This window comes from Natrix helvetica (genome assembly GCF_964273705.1).
Source record: "Natrix helvetica genome assembly, chromosome: 1".
NCBI classification, from domain to species: domain Eukaryota; kingdom Metazoa; phylum Chordata; class Lepidosauria; order Squamata; family Natricidae; genus Natrix; species Natrix helvetica.
In genome coordinates, this window is record NC_138548.1 from 165,592,683 (window position 1) to 165,608,868 (window position 16,186).

The following is a 16,186-nucleotide window of genomic DNA, read 5'->3' on the forward strand; positions in this document are numbered from 1 at the left end:
CCAGATGTTCAGACTGGATTTGGCATTTTTATCCACCTATCAAGCCTTTCCCAAGGACCTGGGATAGACAGGTGTTGATGTTTAAGGGTGTTAGAGGTACCATTGCAGGATGTAAGCTGTTCGAGTAAAGCTGCCTTTTGCAATTGACTGATGGGGAATTTGTCAATGCCGCTGGTGTTTCAAATGGTGCTCCAGTTGTTTTGGGATTGAACCCAAAGCACCTATGACTATTGGTACTACCTTTGCTTTCTTTTGCCATAGACTAGAGACGTCGGACTCTTAGGATTCTTCAAATTTTGGGGGGCAGCTATATATTCAATTAATTTAACGCCTCCCCCTTTCAAAAGCTGCTTCTCTTTATCAAATAACGAGCTTTTGAAAGCTCATTAAGCACTGATCAACAAATGGCAATAAGAGATCACTTCCGGTTTCCGAAGGCGACGGACGTTGGTCCGCTGCTCGCTTCTCCAGTGGGCTCCTTTTAGGAGCACAGGCCGTCTTGGAGGGACCACCTGCCGTAGGGTGGCTTGCTGGAACCCCCGGATCGGCAGCAGCCATGGGGGGGTTCCAGCTTCGCCTCAGGAGCCGGGGACGTGGGGGGTGCATAGCAGCACTTTCGCTGAATGGATTCCGGAAGGAAGTAACTAATTAGAAGTAGCGGCTGAAGTACTGGAGGTGAGAAGTTCGCTCCAATCTCCCTAACCCCTTTTAATTGATGAGCCGCAGCCTTTTGTAAGTTGTGGATTCAATCTATTTGAAGTTGGAAGATTGGAGGGGGTTTTTTCACCCCTCTCAGGCAAAGTGGCATTTGGACTATCTCTCAATCTCGGAATGGAGAGAGAGAGAAAAAAGTTGAATTAGTCACTTGTACTATGTGAAAAGATTTATATTACAATTGCAAGAGGCGATTGCTGAGTTGTTTTAAAAACTTTATGGAAATTTTTGATGTTCTGCTCCCTGGTTTCCTGTGAAAGGGGGAGCTAAGATGGCCTGCTTCCGTCTTCTTCTTCGCACTTATAAATGAAGTCTGCCTTTTGAAACTACCTTTGAAGGAAGTCTGGCTTTATATTACTATTCCTTCCTGAAGGACTCCTGGAGCTTCTCCTGTTATGTGGTCTTTCTGGATTTGGATTATTTGATTTTTTTTCTTGTGACTTCTTGGCTTGGAACTGTGACTGAGGATTAACTTTCACTTTTGGATTTGCCTGTCTTCTTGGACTCACTTAGCTGCACGCTTCACAGACACCATTTCTTTTGCAAAAGATTTACAGTCATCTCTGAACTCAGACAAATGGGGCCCAGAAAACCACCTTCAGGCAAGGCAGCTTCGGAACATACATCTTCTACATCCAGCCCTACAACTCAACAGACAAAAATTTCATCATTCTCACAACAAGAAGATACTGGAGAGAGTTCAAAAGTCTTATCTGTTATACAAATGTTCCAGGCTCTTATGCAGGGACAAAATGAGTTGAAAAAAGAGGTGGCAGATTTTAGAGAACAGCTCAAAGCTGTACAGCAGCAAACAACAGAAAATAAACAAAGAATTGGTGTGCTGGAAGAGGGTGCGGCCGGGCTGGGGGAGGAGGTTAAGGCAGTCCAGAAGGGGAATATAGAATTGGAAAATTTTATGGTAAAGATAGAACTTGAAAGAATGTCCTTCTTTCTCAGATTCCAGAACCTACCGGAGACAGAAGATGAAGATCTTAAGGATACCATGAGTACAATCTTAGCAGAATATATTAAGAGAGATAAAAACAGTTGTGGTGGGATATGGATCTGGTTTACAGGATTAACTCAGCATATGCCAGAACACATAATGTTCCAAGGGAAGTACATGTTAAATTTCTTAGGAAGACCACGAGGGATGAGGTGCTAGGGGCCCAAAGGGGGGGACTACTAAAATATAAAGACAAAGAAATTACCATTCTTAAGCAAATTCCGAAAAAAATAAGAGATAAGAGGAGGAAGTATTCCTCCTTATCAAAGAAATTATATAATAAAGGAGTTTGGTTTAGATGGTTATTGCCAGAAGGAATGTTGATCTTCTGGGAGGGAAACAGAATTAGAGTTAATAGAGTTGTGGAAGCAGAGGCCTTCATTAAAAAACATAGTGCCCTCCTAGAGGACAAAAATATAAGAGGTAGTGAAAAAGGTGACAATATACAAGACATGAAGGAGGGAGGGGCCGCTGCTCTGCCTGGGGACAGGGGGGAGGGAACAATATTGGAAAGACTCAGGTCACAAAAATAAATGTATTTGAAATATCATTGTAATTGTTGATACATGAGAAAGTGGCAAAAGAGATGATTGAACACATGGTTGATACAATGTATAATAAGATGCTGTTTCTGCTTATCTTTTATCTTTTATCTTTTGTTTTTTCTTTTCTGTAAATTTGTGAGAATTGGAGAGATTTCTACCTCTAGCACGATGGAGTTGCCAAAAATTATTGTACATCCACTTACCCTTTCCCATAAATTTTTAAAAATCAATAAAATTCTTTAAAACAACAAATGGTAATAAGAGACTCTCCCTACCTGATGTTTACCATAAAAAAATGCTGAGTCAATTTCACCAGTGTGTTTTCCAGCTATTAGAAGAATTCCAACAATGACTACTGGAATGCTGCAAAATGTAAAATACAGTATAAATCATACATACAATTAATTTGCGATATCCTATAAATTTTCTTAGCAATGAACTTTTGCAAACTTACCCCCAGCCAGCTATAGTAATAATTCCAACAGGAATCTTTAGGTTTTCCCTTCTTTTCAAGAGGAGAAGAGAAAGAGCTAAAAGGCCTATTGAAAACAAGGGGAACATCTCAGTCTTGTTCTTTTCAGGAAACGATATTCCCCCCACAAAAAGAGGATATCTCTCCCTCCCCTTCTCTGTCCTGAACTCAAAGGCAGCCACGTAACAAGCCTGCTGTTCTTATTGCAATATAATTAGCTTGTGGGACATAAGAAGCTGTCCATCCTGCAAATCAAAAGCAATATTTCATTATAGGGATGTCACAATTACTTGTTGGTATGTCAGTATATCATGACAAGAGTCAGTCAGTATGTATGGCTGCAGATGCTATAGGAACTCTAATGATTCTTGTTCCGTATATTGCAGTGGTTGGGTAGGAAGAAGAAAAATTGAGAGCATTCTATTTTAAATGGAAAATATTTATCTAGGATTAATGTAATACACAATGTAACTTAATTTCTCTAATCATATATGTGGCTCTGGCAAGTTTTCTAATCAAATATGTATTTATCCAGTGTTGCAAAATATAAGCTATGGCGAATAAGTGAGAACTGTTTTCAGACATTGGGAAAGTACTGACCACAAATTTCCTTATTAGAGGTGACATGAGGTTTGGGATTGCAGTACTGAGTTCTAAGTAATATATAAGATAAAACTGCTTTTTAAATGCATATCCCATCACCAGCCAGCTGGTTGTGAACATTACAAAAGACAGGCTGTACTGAAGGAAATGGGCCCATGGGAAATCTGTAACTCTGGTCATATTCACTTCCAGTCCTTTTATCAACTGGAAGTTACTCCCAAGGTGATTCCTTCTATTATGATGCTTCATTTCTTCTCCATGACACCTGCCTTCCCCTGATCCTCACTTAAATCCCATTCCCTCAAGTAGGATTGTGGATTACAGTTATCCAAGCATAATCCTTCAAGCAAATATCTATACTACATCCAATGGACTTCTAATCATACAGTGGCAAACTTCTTGGTTTTTTTCTCCCTCCTGCACCTCCATAAAGGAATGAACAGGAAGAGTTACCAAGACAAGAGTCAGATAAAAGAGACCTGAATCCAGGACAAAACTACAATTGGAGAAAGCCATACAAACAAGACTGTCCCTAATATTTACAAAAATAAAGAGAGAGAGCAGAAGGGCATTCAGACTTCCAAGATTCTATTATTCTAATTTTATCATTAAAGTAGTATTAGCCTGCATGATTGATTTCCTAATGTGATCTACCTTGAAAGGTTAACAAAAGTCTCATACAATCCAATAATCCAGTGATTCTCAACCTCGACAAGTTTAAGATGAATGGACTTCAACTCCCAGGCTGGAGAATGCTGGGAGTTGAAGTCTACTCTTCTTAAAGTTGCCAAGATTGATAAATATGGCAATAATTCTATTTGCAACTTTTATAGGAGTTTTTAGGAATGGATAGGGAGGTTGAAGCTGATTCAGTGGTAACTGTTCAATAGGTAAAGAGAATTAAATGGATGTAAACTGGTGTTAAAGTCTACGCTTCAGGAACATAGGGTAATCTCCAAGCATTGTCCCTTTTGCATTAAGCCATCAAAGAAAACATTGCTTTATAGGCCAGAAATGTCTACTTACCTGTCCATAGAAAAGCACTATAAAGGGAACAGTACAGGACAATGAACACAAGAATCTGCACAGAGATGCTTTTCTTCTCAATGGTGAAATTCCACATTACCATTCCAACACAGGCCACACACTAAAAGAAGTCAAAGCAATTGTGTTTATTTTATATTTTATGACTGAGATGTAACTGAAGAACTTTTAATTAAAATCTCTCGGACAGTAAAACGACTAACTCTACGAGATTTTAGAAAGGCAGGTCCTCCTGCACGAAGGTAAGGGAAGATGCCTCCAAGGCACAGCATGACAATTTTTTTTCAAACAGTATGGCATCATCTATCGCAGGCAGACCATTGTCAAAACTTATCACTGTCAATCATTTGAAAGCCCTCTGCTTTTCAGGGAAAAAATATCGACATTGTTCAAAATTGAAGTGGGATTGCCAAATAAAATGAAATAAAGCCAACATTTTGACATATCAAAAATTGCATTCCTTTTTTTTTTTTTAATTTTAGGGATTCCACAGATGCTCTCTCACAATGCTGCCTGTGTTTTGGAAGGAGTCTATAGTTTCCATATCAGAATTGTATTGTAAATCTTGCTTCTATTTTTTTAATAGTCCATACTATTAAAAACAAAACTTCTTTCTCAATTAGTGCTAAAATTCCAAAAAGAAAATGCCTATATTTTTAGACATGAAAATGTTGCATTTTCAGTCCAGGATAATTGGCAGGAGCATGAAAAAAGCAAAGTACAGTAAACACAATCTAACTGGAATGAAAATTCCCCATTGGCTCTTTTGTACTGTGTCTGCTTAAGTTTTTCCTGATTTGATTCAACTGCAGTCTATAACTAATGCTTTGCAATGAACACTCTCTCTGTGAACGAGGGGGAGGGGGGATTTCCATTGATCTGAATTTACATTACAGGAGAGTCAATATCAGGTATTATACTTACGTATAGCTTAATGTTTAGTTTTATTCACAACTTTTCTATAGCAGCTTTTTTTTAAAAAAACACCAAAGTGGCATCACACATTCTTCCATCATGCACCCAATATAAAACAGATATAATTCAAAGGCAATAACAAAGTCAAAATCTGCTTGAGCAGAGTGCTTGCATTGTGCACCTTCTGTGAAAAAAACAATGCTGTCTGCAAACTACAAAATAACCATTATTGTGGAGGGGGGACATATTTACGGATATAATTCTCCATTTCACTTACCTGAGCAATGAGTAAGTTAGTTGTAAGCATATGAGGAAGCTGCTTGTATTTTTTACTCAAGAGAATAACCCCGAGGGACCAGATCTGAAACACAGAGTGAACACAATGTAAGGCTTTCACTTCTCCTAAATAATTATAAAATATTCCACTCAGGTTTTTATTTCAGTGACATTCAAATGTTTTGTGCAATTTCTGCTAAGGGATTTTCCATAATGGGCTGACCTGTCCTTAGAATGGAGCTGAAAATCAATCTCCTCTTTGTGTTGACATTCTCATTTTTTCTAAGCTACTTAGTTATCAAACCCTTAAAAACGGAGACACTATACTATACCTCCAGAGTTTCACAGCCTTAGCCCTTCATCTCTGCAAGATGACTTCCACTAGCTTGACAAAGAGTTCAAGGTTTTAAATTTTAGCCCCAGGCAACAATCTTCACCCCCAAAACTGAAAACCCTAAGGAGGGGGAAAAAAGCAGTAGGGGAACAGAATACAATAAACATTGACTTCTTTTTTCCCCCTTGACCAAAGAAACTCCTTATTTAATAATCTGAACATGTTTGTTTTTCACCCGTTAGTGAAATAGTATACAACTTGTTCCTTAATAAGACAAGGGACTGCTTAACTGGGAAAGGGTCTGAGTGGAATTGACCTTATTCTATTGTGAAACACAAGATTCCCCCCCCCCAAAAAAAAGTCAGGAATCTTGAAGATTCATCTGTTGTGCTGTCAGTCACATAAGACAGAAGACCATTTGTGGGTGCAAGAGAAGAGCTTCTTTCAAAAAGCTGTTGAACAGAAAAGGAGGGGGAAAAACCCTCTTCAATTTCTCTTCTTTTTAAACTTCTGCCTTTTGTTGCCTCCTAACCGGGATGCCTTGTCACATTCAATAATGAGGGTTTTTTCTTCTCAGAAAGACCAGGATGATGCATAACATAACAGAAATGCAGCATGAATGGCGTGACAATGATAAAAAAAACCAAACCAAAATCTATGGTAGTAATTTATCATCGTGATTACTTTTGTTAATATTCTTCAAAGTCTTATATTTGACTTATTCATTGACATATATTCCATTTCATGAGGAGTTCAAGACAATGTATATTGCATCCCCTGCAATCCCCCCCCCCCCAACAACAATAATCTGGTGAAGTAGTTCAGCCTGAATAAGAGAGAATGATTGGTTCAAAATCAACCATTGAGCTTCAAAGGCTGACAGAATCCGAACCTCCCCTCTCCTTTTCTAACACATTAATCCCCATATCTGTTTAAAAAAATATTTGTTGTCTTTGGAAAGAAGAAGGAAGGGAAATGTTTGCAAAATAGAAAGCATGAGGGAGAGATACAGGAACAGGTGCAGCCTCATTTTATTGCTCTGACAAAAAGGACAATGTCGGTTTTGAACAGGCTTGCAAGACTCTGCAAATGTATCTTATAAGCAATAATAAGATACGTAAAATGATTCTTGCCATGACTATTCTTTGACCTGGGCTAACTTAAAGGGCTGACAACATAATTGGGATAGCTAGTTTCTATTACTCGGCTTCTCTTCGGGCAACAGACTAAAATAGAAACTAGTGGCACAATTGCGTACTGTACATATTTACAAGTAATTTAATCCAAGCTGCCTCTCTGACGCACAATAAAGCAATTTGCTCCATCATGCCCAGGATATGCCCAAATTATTCCCAGTTTAAGAACCACTGCTACAGAACCTGTTTTAAATGAGACTATTAGCATCGATTCTTTCATTTTCCTCCCCATCTTTTAAACACAGAACAGCACAGTTCTGATTAACGTGATACTCACCAGAGAGACCAGACTAACAATGCTAATATCAAAACTAACATTCTGAATTGCTGCTGACAGTCTGTCTGGATCCATAGAGGGAATGGTCAATAGCCACGCGGAAACATACATGATGGGGGCAGACACGAAAGTACTGATCACCATTCCAGAAGTTATCTGCAATCACAAATCAAAGAAACTGTATGATGGGACATGTGATAAAAGTAAAGAAATATTGCAGTAAGATTCATATTCTAATACAGAACATTCTTAAAGTGAATATAAAGAAAAAAACCCAGGAACGTTTGCTTTTGGGTTTACTGGAAAAAGACTACTGGGAAAAATTTGGAACTTTGATGTTATATATGTTGACGGCAGCAAGATTACTTTATGCACAAAAATGGAAGAACAATTCCCATAATGGACCAATGGCTTTCAAAAGTTGATGGAATTAGCAAAGATGGCTAAATTGACTATTTTGATAAAAGAAAAAAACACAATTACTTTTGTTTCTACCTGCAAATCACTTCTGGACTTTGTGCTTGAAGGGGGGGGAGATGAAATGTTGATTTTTAGTTTTACTGATTTGATAGATTTGTTATAGAAATGGGTAGTTTTACTTAATAGTATAAACTACTCATTTCTATAACAAATCTATCAAATTGGTAAAGGTTTGATATTACTATCTTATTCTACTGTATCAAAAGGAGTTGGAAGTCAATGCCTTTTCTTTTCGTTTTTTTCTACACTTTTCCTTTCCCTTTTCCCTCCCCTATTTTTCCTATCATTTGCTTTTGTATTTTATATTATAAACTAATAAAAAAGATAACTGAGACAAATCAAAGTAATTGCACATTTCCATACTTTATTACATGCCCAACAAATGGGTATATTTTCTAAAACATTGTTTATTCTCTGTACCAGCTTCCTCTTTCTGAGTTACTACAGAGATAAGCATATTAGTCTATAGAACAAAACCATTATTGCACGGGCTGATTATAAAGACATTTTTATTTTCCCATTTATCTTACTGGGACAGTATTTTTACAAGTACTCCTTGACTTATGACCACCATTTCTGTTGCTCAGTTAGGCAATTGAGATGTGCCCAATGTTATGACATTTTTACCATGGTTGTTAAGTGATTTCCTGTGGTTCTTAAGTGAATCACATAGTAATTAAAAGAATCCATCTTCCCTCACTGACTTTGCTTATGGGAAGTCAGTTGCAATCATCATAAGTGCAAGGATCAGTAAGTCAGTCACTTTTTTCAGTGCTTTTGCAACTTTGGTCACTAATCAAATTATTGTTAAATTGAGGATTACCTATAATGCACTTTTGCACGAATTCCACTTCCTCTTAATCTAATACCAAACAGAGAAAGTACAGATGTTCTTGAAATCTTGAGGAAGGGTTACCATTACTTATTTCTTTTCCTGTCCTAAAAAGCTACCAAAATATTTAAGTGAAGATTGTGCCATCTTAAATAGAGATTTCTGGTAGCTTTTAACTTCTTTAAAAATTATCCTGATATATTTTTCATTGGATATCAAGATTAAGAATTACAGCTTTTAATAGCTATGCATTATTTCAGGACCTACAGAAATTCTGCAGGTAAGAAAAGCAGCAATGACATTAGCATTAGCACTATCACTGAACAATTCATGGCCAGAAAATATATTTTTTTCCGTTTCATGACAAAATGCTAATAATCTGATTATCTCAAATGAAAACGTTCTCCTTGGGGAGATTTATCAGCGGATTCATTTAAGAAAAATACTTGCTTTGAAATCTTTGAGGTCAAAATCTGAAGGTTGTCTATAATAAAATGTCTTACACTACATCTGCTTAAACAGGCATTGTCACAGTGTGATTAACAGGCAGAGAACACAGGGATGGGAATGCATAAAGTAATAGCAGCCTATTCCAATGGAACCTTTCTTCTTCACAAATAAACTCATTAACCAATAAGGAATGCTATATCATCATTTCTCTCTCTTTTTCTCCCTCCAAAGGGAAATCCAATAAAGCATAGACAAAGCCTCTGGATTTTTTAAAAAAAATATTCCTATTTGAGAATTTTTTGTCTCCAGAGTTAAATATTTTAATATGAATCAACTCATGAATCTGATTCAACTGAAGCTAAACAGAAAAGTGCAAATTTGAAAGGTATTGAAAGGTATCAACTTTAATGCTAATTAAGTGTCAGGCTATACAGTCCCCCCTCCCCGGTCCCCGCCTAAACCTCTGAAAATAATCAATTCTTTTACCCATCTTTTTACTCATTACCCAGTTAATACCAAAAAAAAACTTCAAAACAGATGCATGAAACTTCTGAAACATTCATTCGCATATTTAACTATTTTCTAAATAATTAAGAATGCTATGGTTTTTCCTCAACTTGAAGAAGCCAGTAAAACTTGCACCAAGAAATTACAGGTAGTCGACTTATAACTGCAATTGGGACCTGATTTCAGATTGTAAAGCATTCTGGTCGCGAGGCACCCACATGACCAGACCCAATTTTATGACAATTGTTTTGGGGGGGAGGCTGCAGTCATTAAGAAAATGTTACAGTCATGTGAACCTATTCATCCAAATGGGTGATTTTTTTGCTACGGTAGAAATTGGTAAAAATAAATTACGAATTGAAGTCACATAACCATGGGGTGCTGCATCCAGTTATAAAGGTGAGCAAGCACCCCAAATGCAGACATGTCACTGCAGGATATGACAGTGGTGTGGCATGGCCTTTTACAACAGCCAGAAGTTCTTTACGAGTTGGGAAGCACCTCTTCCAAGCTCGTTGTAATATCGAATAGTTGTTAAAGCAACCGGTCATAAGTCAAGGACCACCTGTAATTATGTAGAAAAAGAAATATTTAAGAGACATACAACTTCTACTTCCATGTTAAACTGTGTTGCAAATATAGCCACACCAGGAGCTGTTGGAAAGACTCCATAGAGAAATGCATAGTTGGATAAACTGGTATGGTTAACCAAGCTCTGGCCCTTGTCTAACAATTCCACCATTTCCCTGCATAGAAGGGGCATCAACAGCCTAGAACAAAGACAGAAAAATAAGTTACTCAATTGGAAATTTAGGGCCCTAAATTAAACATTATTTTTCAGTGAATTTTCTCTATGTAGGTCAACATTTAGACCATTGATTGTGAACCTTTTAGACACCGAGTGTCCAAACTGCGTATGCACGCTTGCCCAAACTGAAAGACAAACGAGGGCATGTGTGCGCGCATGCATGCATGCACAGCAGAGACCCAAAGACAAGCTGGGAGCATGGCAAGATCTTTTTCTTTTGTGAGCTTCTGTTTCATCGTTTGTAGGGAAACCCCATGGAGACCTGACCTGGGGCGATGGCGCACGTGCCAGCAGAGAGGGCTCTGCGAGCCACCTCTGGCATGCATGCCATAGGTTCACCATCACAGATTTAGACTTACCGTATTTTTGGAGTATAAGAAGCACTGGGGTATAAGACGCACCAAGGTTTTGAAGAGGCAAATTTAAAACAAAAGTAGGTAGGTAGATAGATGGATAGAGAGGGAAAGAAAGAGAGAGAAATACAGTAGGTAGGTAGGGAGAGTGAGTGAGTAGGTAGGTAGGTAGGTAGAGGATAGAGAGAAATAATTAGAGAGAGAGGGAGAGAAATACAGTAGATAGGTAGGGAGAGAGAGAGAAAGTAGGTAAGTAGGTAGAGGGGGGGGAGAGAGAGAGAGAGAAATACAGTAGGTAGGTAGGGAGAGTGAGTGAGTAGGTAGGTAGGTAGATGTTTCCAGGTGCATTTATCCATGTGCTGGAGAAGGAAATCGCTGACAATCTGCAGCGACTAAGACTTTGTTTCTGCTGGCACAGCACTTGATCAATCTAATTCTCATCAATCAGTTAGAGAGCTTTCCAAAAGGGAAAAAAAAGTTTTTGCACTCTGCAAACACCACCAAAACGGCCCGTTTTTGCGAAAAACGGGCCCATTTTTTTTTAAAAAAGAGAGGCATGAATAGCCTTGGGGGGGCGAAAAACGGCCAATTTTTCGCGAAAAAAGGCCCATTTTCTTGTCAAAAAAAATTGCATGCATAGCCTTATGGAGGCTTATAAAGTGCTGCTGGGGGGGGGGGGAACAGCCCATTTTTTGCTCATTTCTGCCCTCCCCAGCCCCCAGGAGCTCTCTGAAAGCCTCCATAAGGGTATGCAGGGCCATTTTTGTGAAGGGGGAGGGACTTCATGAGGCAAAAAATGCCCTTATTCGATGTATAAGACGTACCCAGATTTTCAGCCTCTTTTTTGAGGGAAAAAAGGTGCATCTTATACTCTGAAAAATACAGTAATTCTAAATATAATGCAGATAGTCCTTGACTTACAACCATTACAACAACCAAGTCACAACAGTGACTGTTCCAAGTTACAACAGTACTGGAAAAAAAAGACTTATGAACATTTTTCACATTTATGACTGACTGTTACAGAATCGCCATGGTCACGTGATCAAAATTAGAATGCTTTCAACTGACATGTATTTATGACAATTGCAGTCCCAGGGTCATGTGATCACTTTTTGCGACATTCTGACAGGAAAAGTCAATGGGGAAGCCAGATTTACTTAACAATCATGTTACTAACTTAACACCCTGTACAATGATTCATTTAACAACTGTGGCAAGAAATACTGTAAAATGGGACAAAACTCACTTAACAACTGTCTTGCTTAGCAACAGAAATGTGTGCTCAATTGTGGTCATAAGGACTACCTGCATTTTTAAGAGCCCTATTTTATAGCATTCAATTTTGCAATTGAAGCACAAAGTATTTAAAGACTCCTACCGTCTAATAATTTTAAATTCCTATAATGCAATCATGATAAAAAGGGGCAACCAATTTTTCATAAAGTGAAAGAAAATGGTACCGCTCACTCACTAGAAATTATTTTTTTTAGTTCATGACAGAGTATTTAAGATTTAATTTCCAAGCATAAAGTAACACAAAGAAAAAAAGCTTACAGTTTAGCTGTGATGAGAAGAATCAGTGCAACGAATGTACCCCTTGTCAGTTTCTTTATTTGGCCAACCATGGTGAGACCCAGGTAAAAAAGAGCCGAGCCAGAAAATGAATTGGCAAGACTGTCAAGGAAGTTTTCCAAATAGGCAGGAATCTTTTGTTTAAGGATGTAATTAGAGACAATTCCTATGAAGACCATAAACACAATTGGATTCTGCAGCACATGAAGAAGCCCGAGTCCTATGATTTTCATTTTGCTATGAGAGAGATTCTGATTGTCTTTTGATTTCTGGATTTCACAGAAAATAAACCCCAAGGGATTTAGCATCATAAGTGATATTGGTGCAACCAGGTAAATGTACTGGAGATACTCAGGATATGTATTTTGATACAAAGCTTCGACTAGAGAGAGAGGGAGAAAAAAGAATTTGATTAGAGAGAAAACAATATATTTATGGCTGACTGGAAACCCCTAGTAGACTTTTTGCATGAAATGGGAAAAATGCAGTTATGATTTATAAATTTGATTAGGGAAAAAAAACTGGGTAAAAGAGACAGGTTTTTTTTGTAATCATAGACTAAAAGATATTTTGTAATTGTACTTATATTTCCTGCAAATGAAATTGGAATTCTTTTTTCTATTTATTTTTCTTTTTGCACTTCTGCTTTTTTTTTGTTATTGCTTTTCCTCTGCATTAGTTTGTGTTAGTTTTTATATTCTTTCTGTGAACTCAACAAAATTTATGTTTAAAAAAAACAAATTTCCAGTGCTAGTTAAGGCTGATAAAAATCGCAAGTAGCCAGTAACTTAGCAACAGTTTGACGTGATGATAAAGATACCTAGGGGCAACTCAAGGCCCGGCAGTTGGTTTCCCCTCCTCCCTTGGTCATGTGACTGAACTTCAGCAGGTTGGCAACCAGGTTGCATTTATAGATGTCTGTACTGTCCATCATTTACTTCCAGTTTTTGGAAAAACTGCATCCATAGTGAACCAATGGTCTCTTAATGATGGCAGATTTGCTTACTGACTGCAGCAGTCACTTAATAACGACATCACTAATAATAATAATAACAACAACAACAACAACAACAACAACAACATAACAATAATTGAAAAGACCTGGCATAACAATAATTGAAAAGAAAAAAGTATGGTTCAGTGACATTGCAATACCTGGTGATGCACGAATTGAAGATAAACAGCAAGAAAAAAATAACAAAATACCGGGACTTGCAAATTGAGATTGAGCAAATGTGGAAAAAGAAATTATTTGTTGTCCCAATTGTAATTGGTGCCCTTGGAGCAATACCTAAAGGACCACCTCGCTATTTGAAAATTCTAAATTTACCTGGCTTGAACATTCTGACTCTACAAAAAACCACCCTACTTGGAACAACTTATATCCTCCGACGTTACCTTAACAGTTCCTAGGTCCTTGGTTAGGACTCGAGCTGTTGAGCTACCAACCAGCCCCAAAGGCTGTGAATCTCACCAAAGATGATGATGATAATAATAATAATAATAATAATAATAATAATAATAATAATAATAATAATAATAATAATAATAATAATAATAATAATAATAATAATAATGATGATGATGAGTTAGGAAAATTTTGAAATCTAAATTAAATGGTGGAAATACAATCAAGGCCATAAATACCTGGGCAATACCAGTTATAAGATACACAGCTGGTATAGTTAACTGGACACAAGCTGATTTGGACATTTTGGACCGAAAAACCAGGAAACTAATGACAATGCACTACAGTTTACATCCAAGCCGTGACACTGATAGACTATACCTGCCCCGAAAATCAAGTGGCAGAGGATTATTACAAGTGAAGCAAATAGTTGAAGAAGAAAAGCATGCACTGGCTGATTATTTAAAAGAAAGTCAAGAACATCTATTAATCGAAGTAAAGAACAAAAATCTACTGAAGGCCCAACAGACGAAACAAGAATACAGAAAAGATGTGATAAAATCAAGAATGGAGAGTTGGCAGAACAAAGCATTACATGATCAATTTCTGGAAAAAATAAAAGATAAAGTGGACAGTGAAAAAACTTGGTTATGGTTAACAACAGGTACATTAAAGAAAGAAACAGAGTCACTAATCCTGGCTGCGCAAGAACAAGCTATCCGAACAAATGCCATTAAGGCCAAAATCGAAAAATCCTCTGATGATGCCAAATGCAGACTCTGCAAAGAAGTTGATGAAACTGTTGACCACATACTCAGCTGCTGTAAAAAAATCGCGCGGACTGATTATAAATTGCGGCACAATTCAGTAGCACAAATGATCCACTGGAATTTGTGCAAAAATTATAATATTAAAACAACAACAAACTGGTGGGAACATAAGCCTGAAAAAGTCACCGAAAATCAGATGGTCAAGATCCTGTGGGATTTTCGTATACAAACAGACAAAATGCTAGCGCATAACACGCCAGACATCACACTGGTTGAGAAAAATGAGGTTACAATCATAGACATCGCAATACCAGGTGATAGCAGAGTCGAGGAGAAGGAACATGAAAAAGTCGCGAAATACCAGGACTTAAAAATTGAAATTCAACGATTATGGCACAAACCAGCAGTGGTAATTCCAGTGGTAATCGGCACACTGGGTGCTATTCCAAAAGCACTGGAATTACATTTAAAACAGTTAAAACTTGACAAAATCACCATCAGTCAAATGCAAAAAGCTGCACTGCTTGGATCTGCACGTATATTACGAAAATACGTTACGATGTCCTAGGCCCCTGGGTGGGGCCCGACTAGTAATCAATGCCAAATCCGGCGAATCAACTGGCCGCTGTGATACAATCGTATAATAATAATAATAATAATGAGGAGGAGGAGGAGGAGGAGGAGGTGGAGGTGGAGGTGGAGGAGGAGATTGAAGGTGGCAAATATACCTAATACTCCTGTCTCCTATTTTTCCCACCACAATGCTGTGATGTAGATTGGGCTGAGAGAAAGGGGGCTGGCTCAGTCACCCAGCTACTTTTGTGCCTAACTCAGCGGTTCTCAAATAGTGGGGCGCGCCCCCCTGGGGGGGGCGCGAGGCTCCGTAAAGGGGGGCGCGAAGGCTCCCTTTCCATCTGGGTGCAACGGCGGCGGCGGCGTGGGCAAGGCATAATATATCCCGGCTTGAAGTGGCAGCGCTGGGGACTGCTCAGAGACTCATCAGAGCCGCGGGCTGGATCTGTGCAAGAAGCCTGCTCGGGCGGGAGTGGGAGGGAGGGAAGCATGGCTGTCCCAGGCTTCCCTCCCTCCCCCCCCCCAGCCCAAGCAGACTTTTTGCACAGCTCCAGCCCGCGGCTCTGATGAGTCTCTGAGCAGTCCCCAGCGCTGCCATTTCAAGCCGGGATATATTCTGCCATGCCCTCGGCGGCGTCTTTATGCAGGTAGCTCCCCTCCCCGCCAGCAGCTCCACCGCCAACATTCCGTCTGGAAGCGGAAGCGCAACAGCCGCTGTTGGGGAAGGGACAAAGGGGCGGCGGTCGCCCGATCTTGCCACCCCCACCCCTTCGTGTTGAAGCCTCGAATGAGGAGACTGAGGCGAATATAATACAACTGTAGTTTATTGAATAATAACTGACAGGAACACAAACTAGTCGTCTGACAGCTATTTATACCAAGAGCTGTCAGACGACGAACCAATTGGAACAAAGTATTTCTCCCGCCGGCTGGCCGGTGCGTCTGGACCAATCAGGGGAGTCCAACTCTTCACTGCCCTCTGCTGGCCAGGCTCACCGGTACACAACACCCCTTTCCCCTGGATTGCGCAGGCGTAATCGTCTAGGTA

General features: G+C 38.9%; 1 protein-coding gene across 3 annotated transcripts in view; it reads right to left on the reverse strand.

Annotated features, from left to right (window-relative positions):
* GPR155 (G protein-coupled receptor 155) overlaps window positions 1-16,186 on the reverse strand; it is a 48,193-nt gene that overhangs the window by 17,155 nt on the left and 14,852 nt on the right. For all 3 annotated transcript variants that reach the window (XM_081935428.1, XM_081935429.1, XM_081935430.1), the window contains exons 3-9: window positions 12,370-12,769; window positions 10,256-10,421; window positions 7,383-7,538; window positions 5,577-5,660; window positions 4,367-4,487; window positions 2,720-2,804; window positions 2,541-2,628 (exon numbers count right to left, since the gene is read on the reverse strand). In XM_081935428.1, coding sequence (XP_081791554.1) covers window positions 2,541-2,628; window positions 2,720-2,804; window positions 4,367-4,487; window positions 5,577-5,660; window positions 7,383-7,538; window positions 10,256-10,421; window positions 12,370-12,769 — 1,100 coding nt within the window. The remainder of the gene's footprint in view (window positions 1-2,540; window positions 2,629-2,719; window positions 2,805-4,366; window positions 4,488-5,576; window positions 5,661-7,382; window positions 7,539-10,255; window positions 10,422-12,369; window positions 12,770-16,186) is intronic.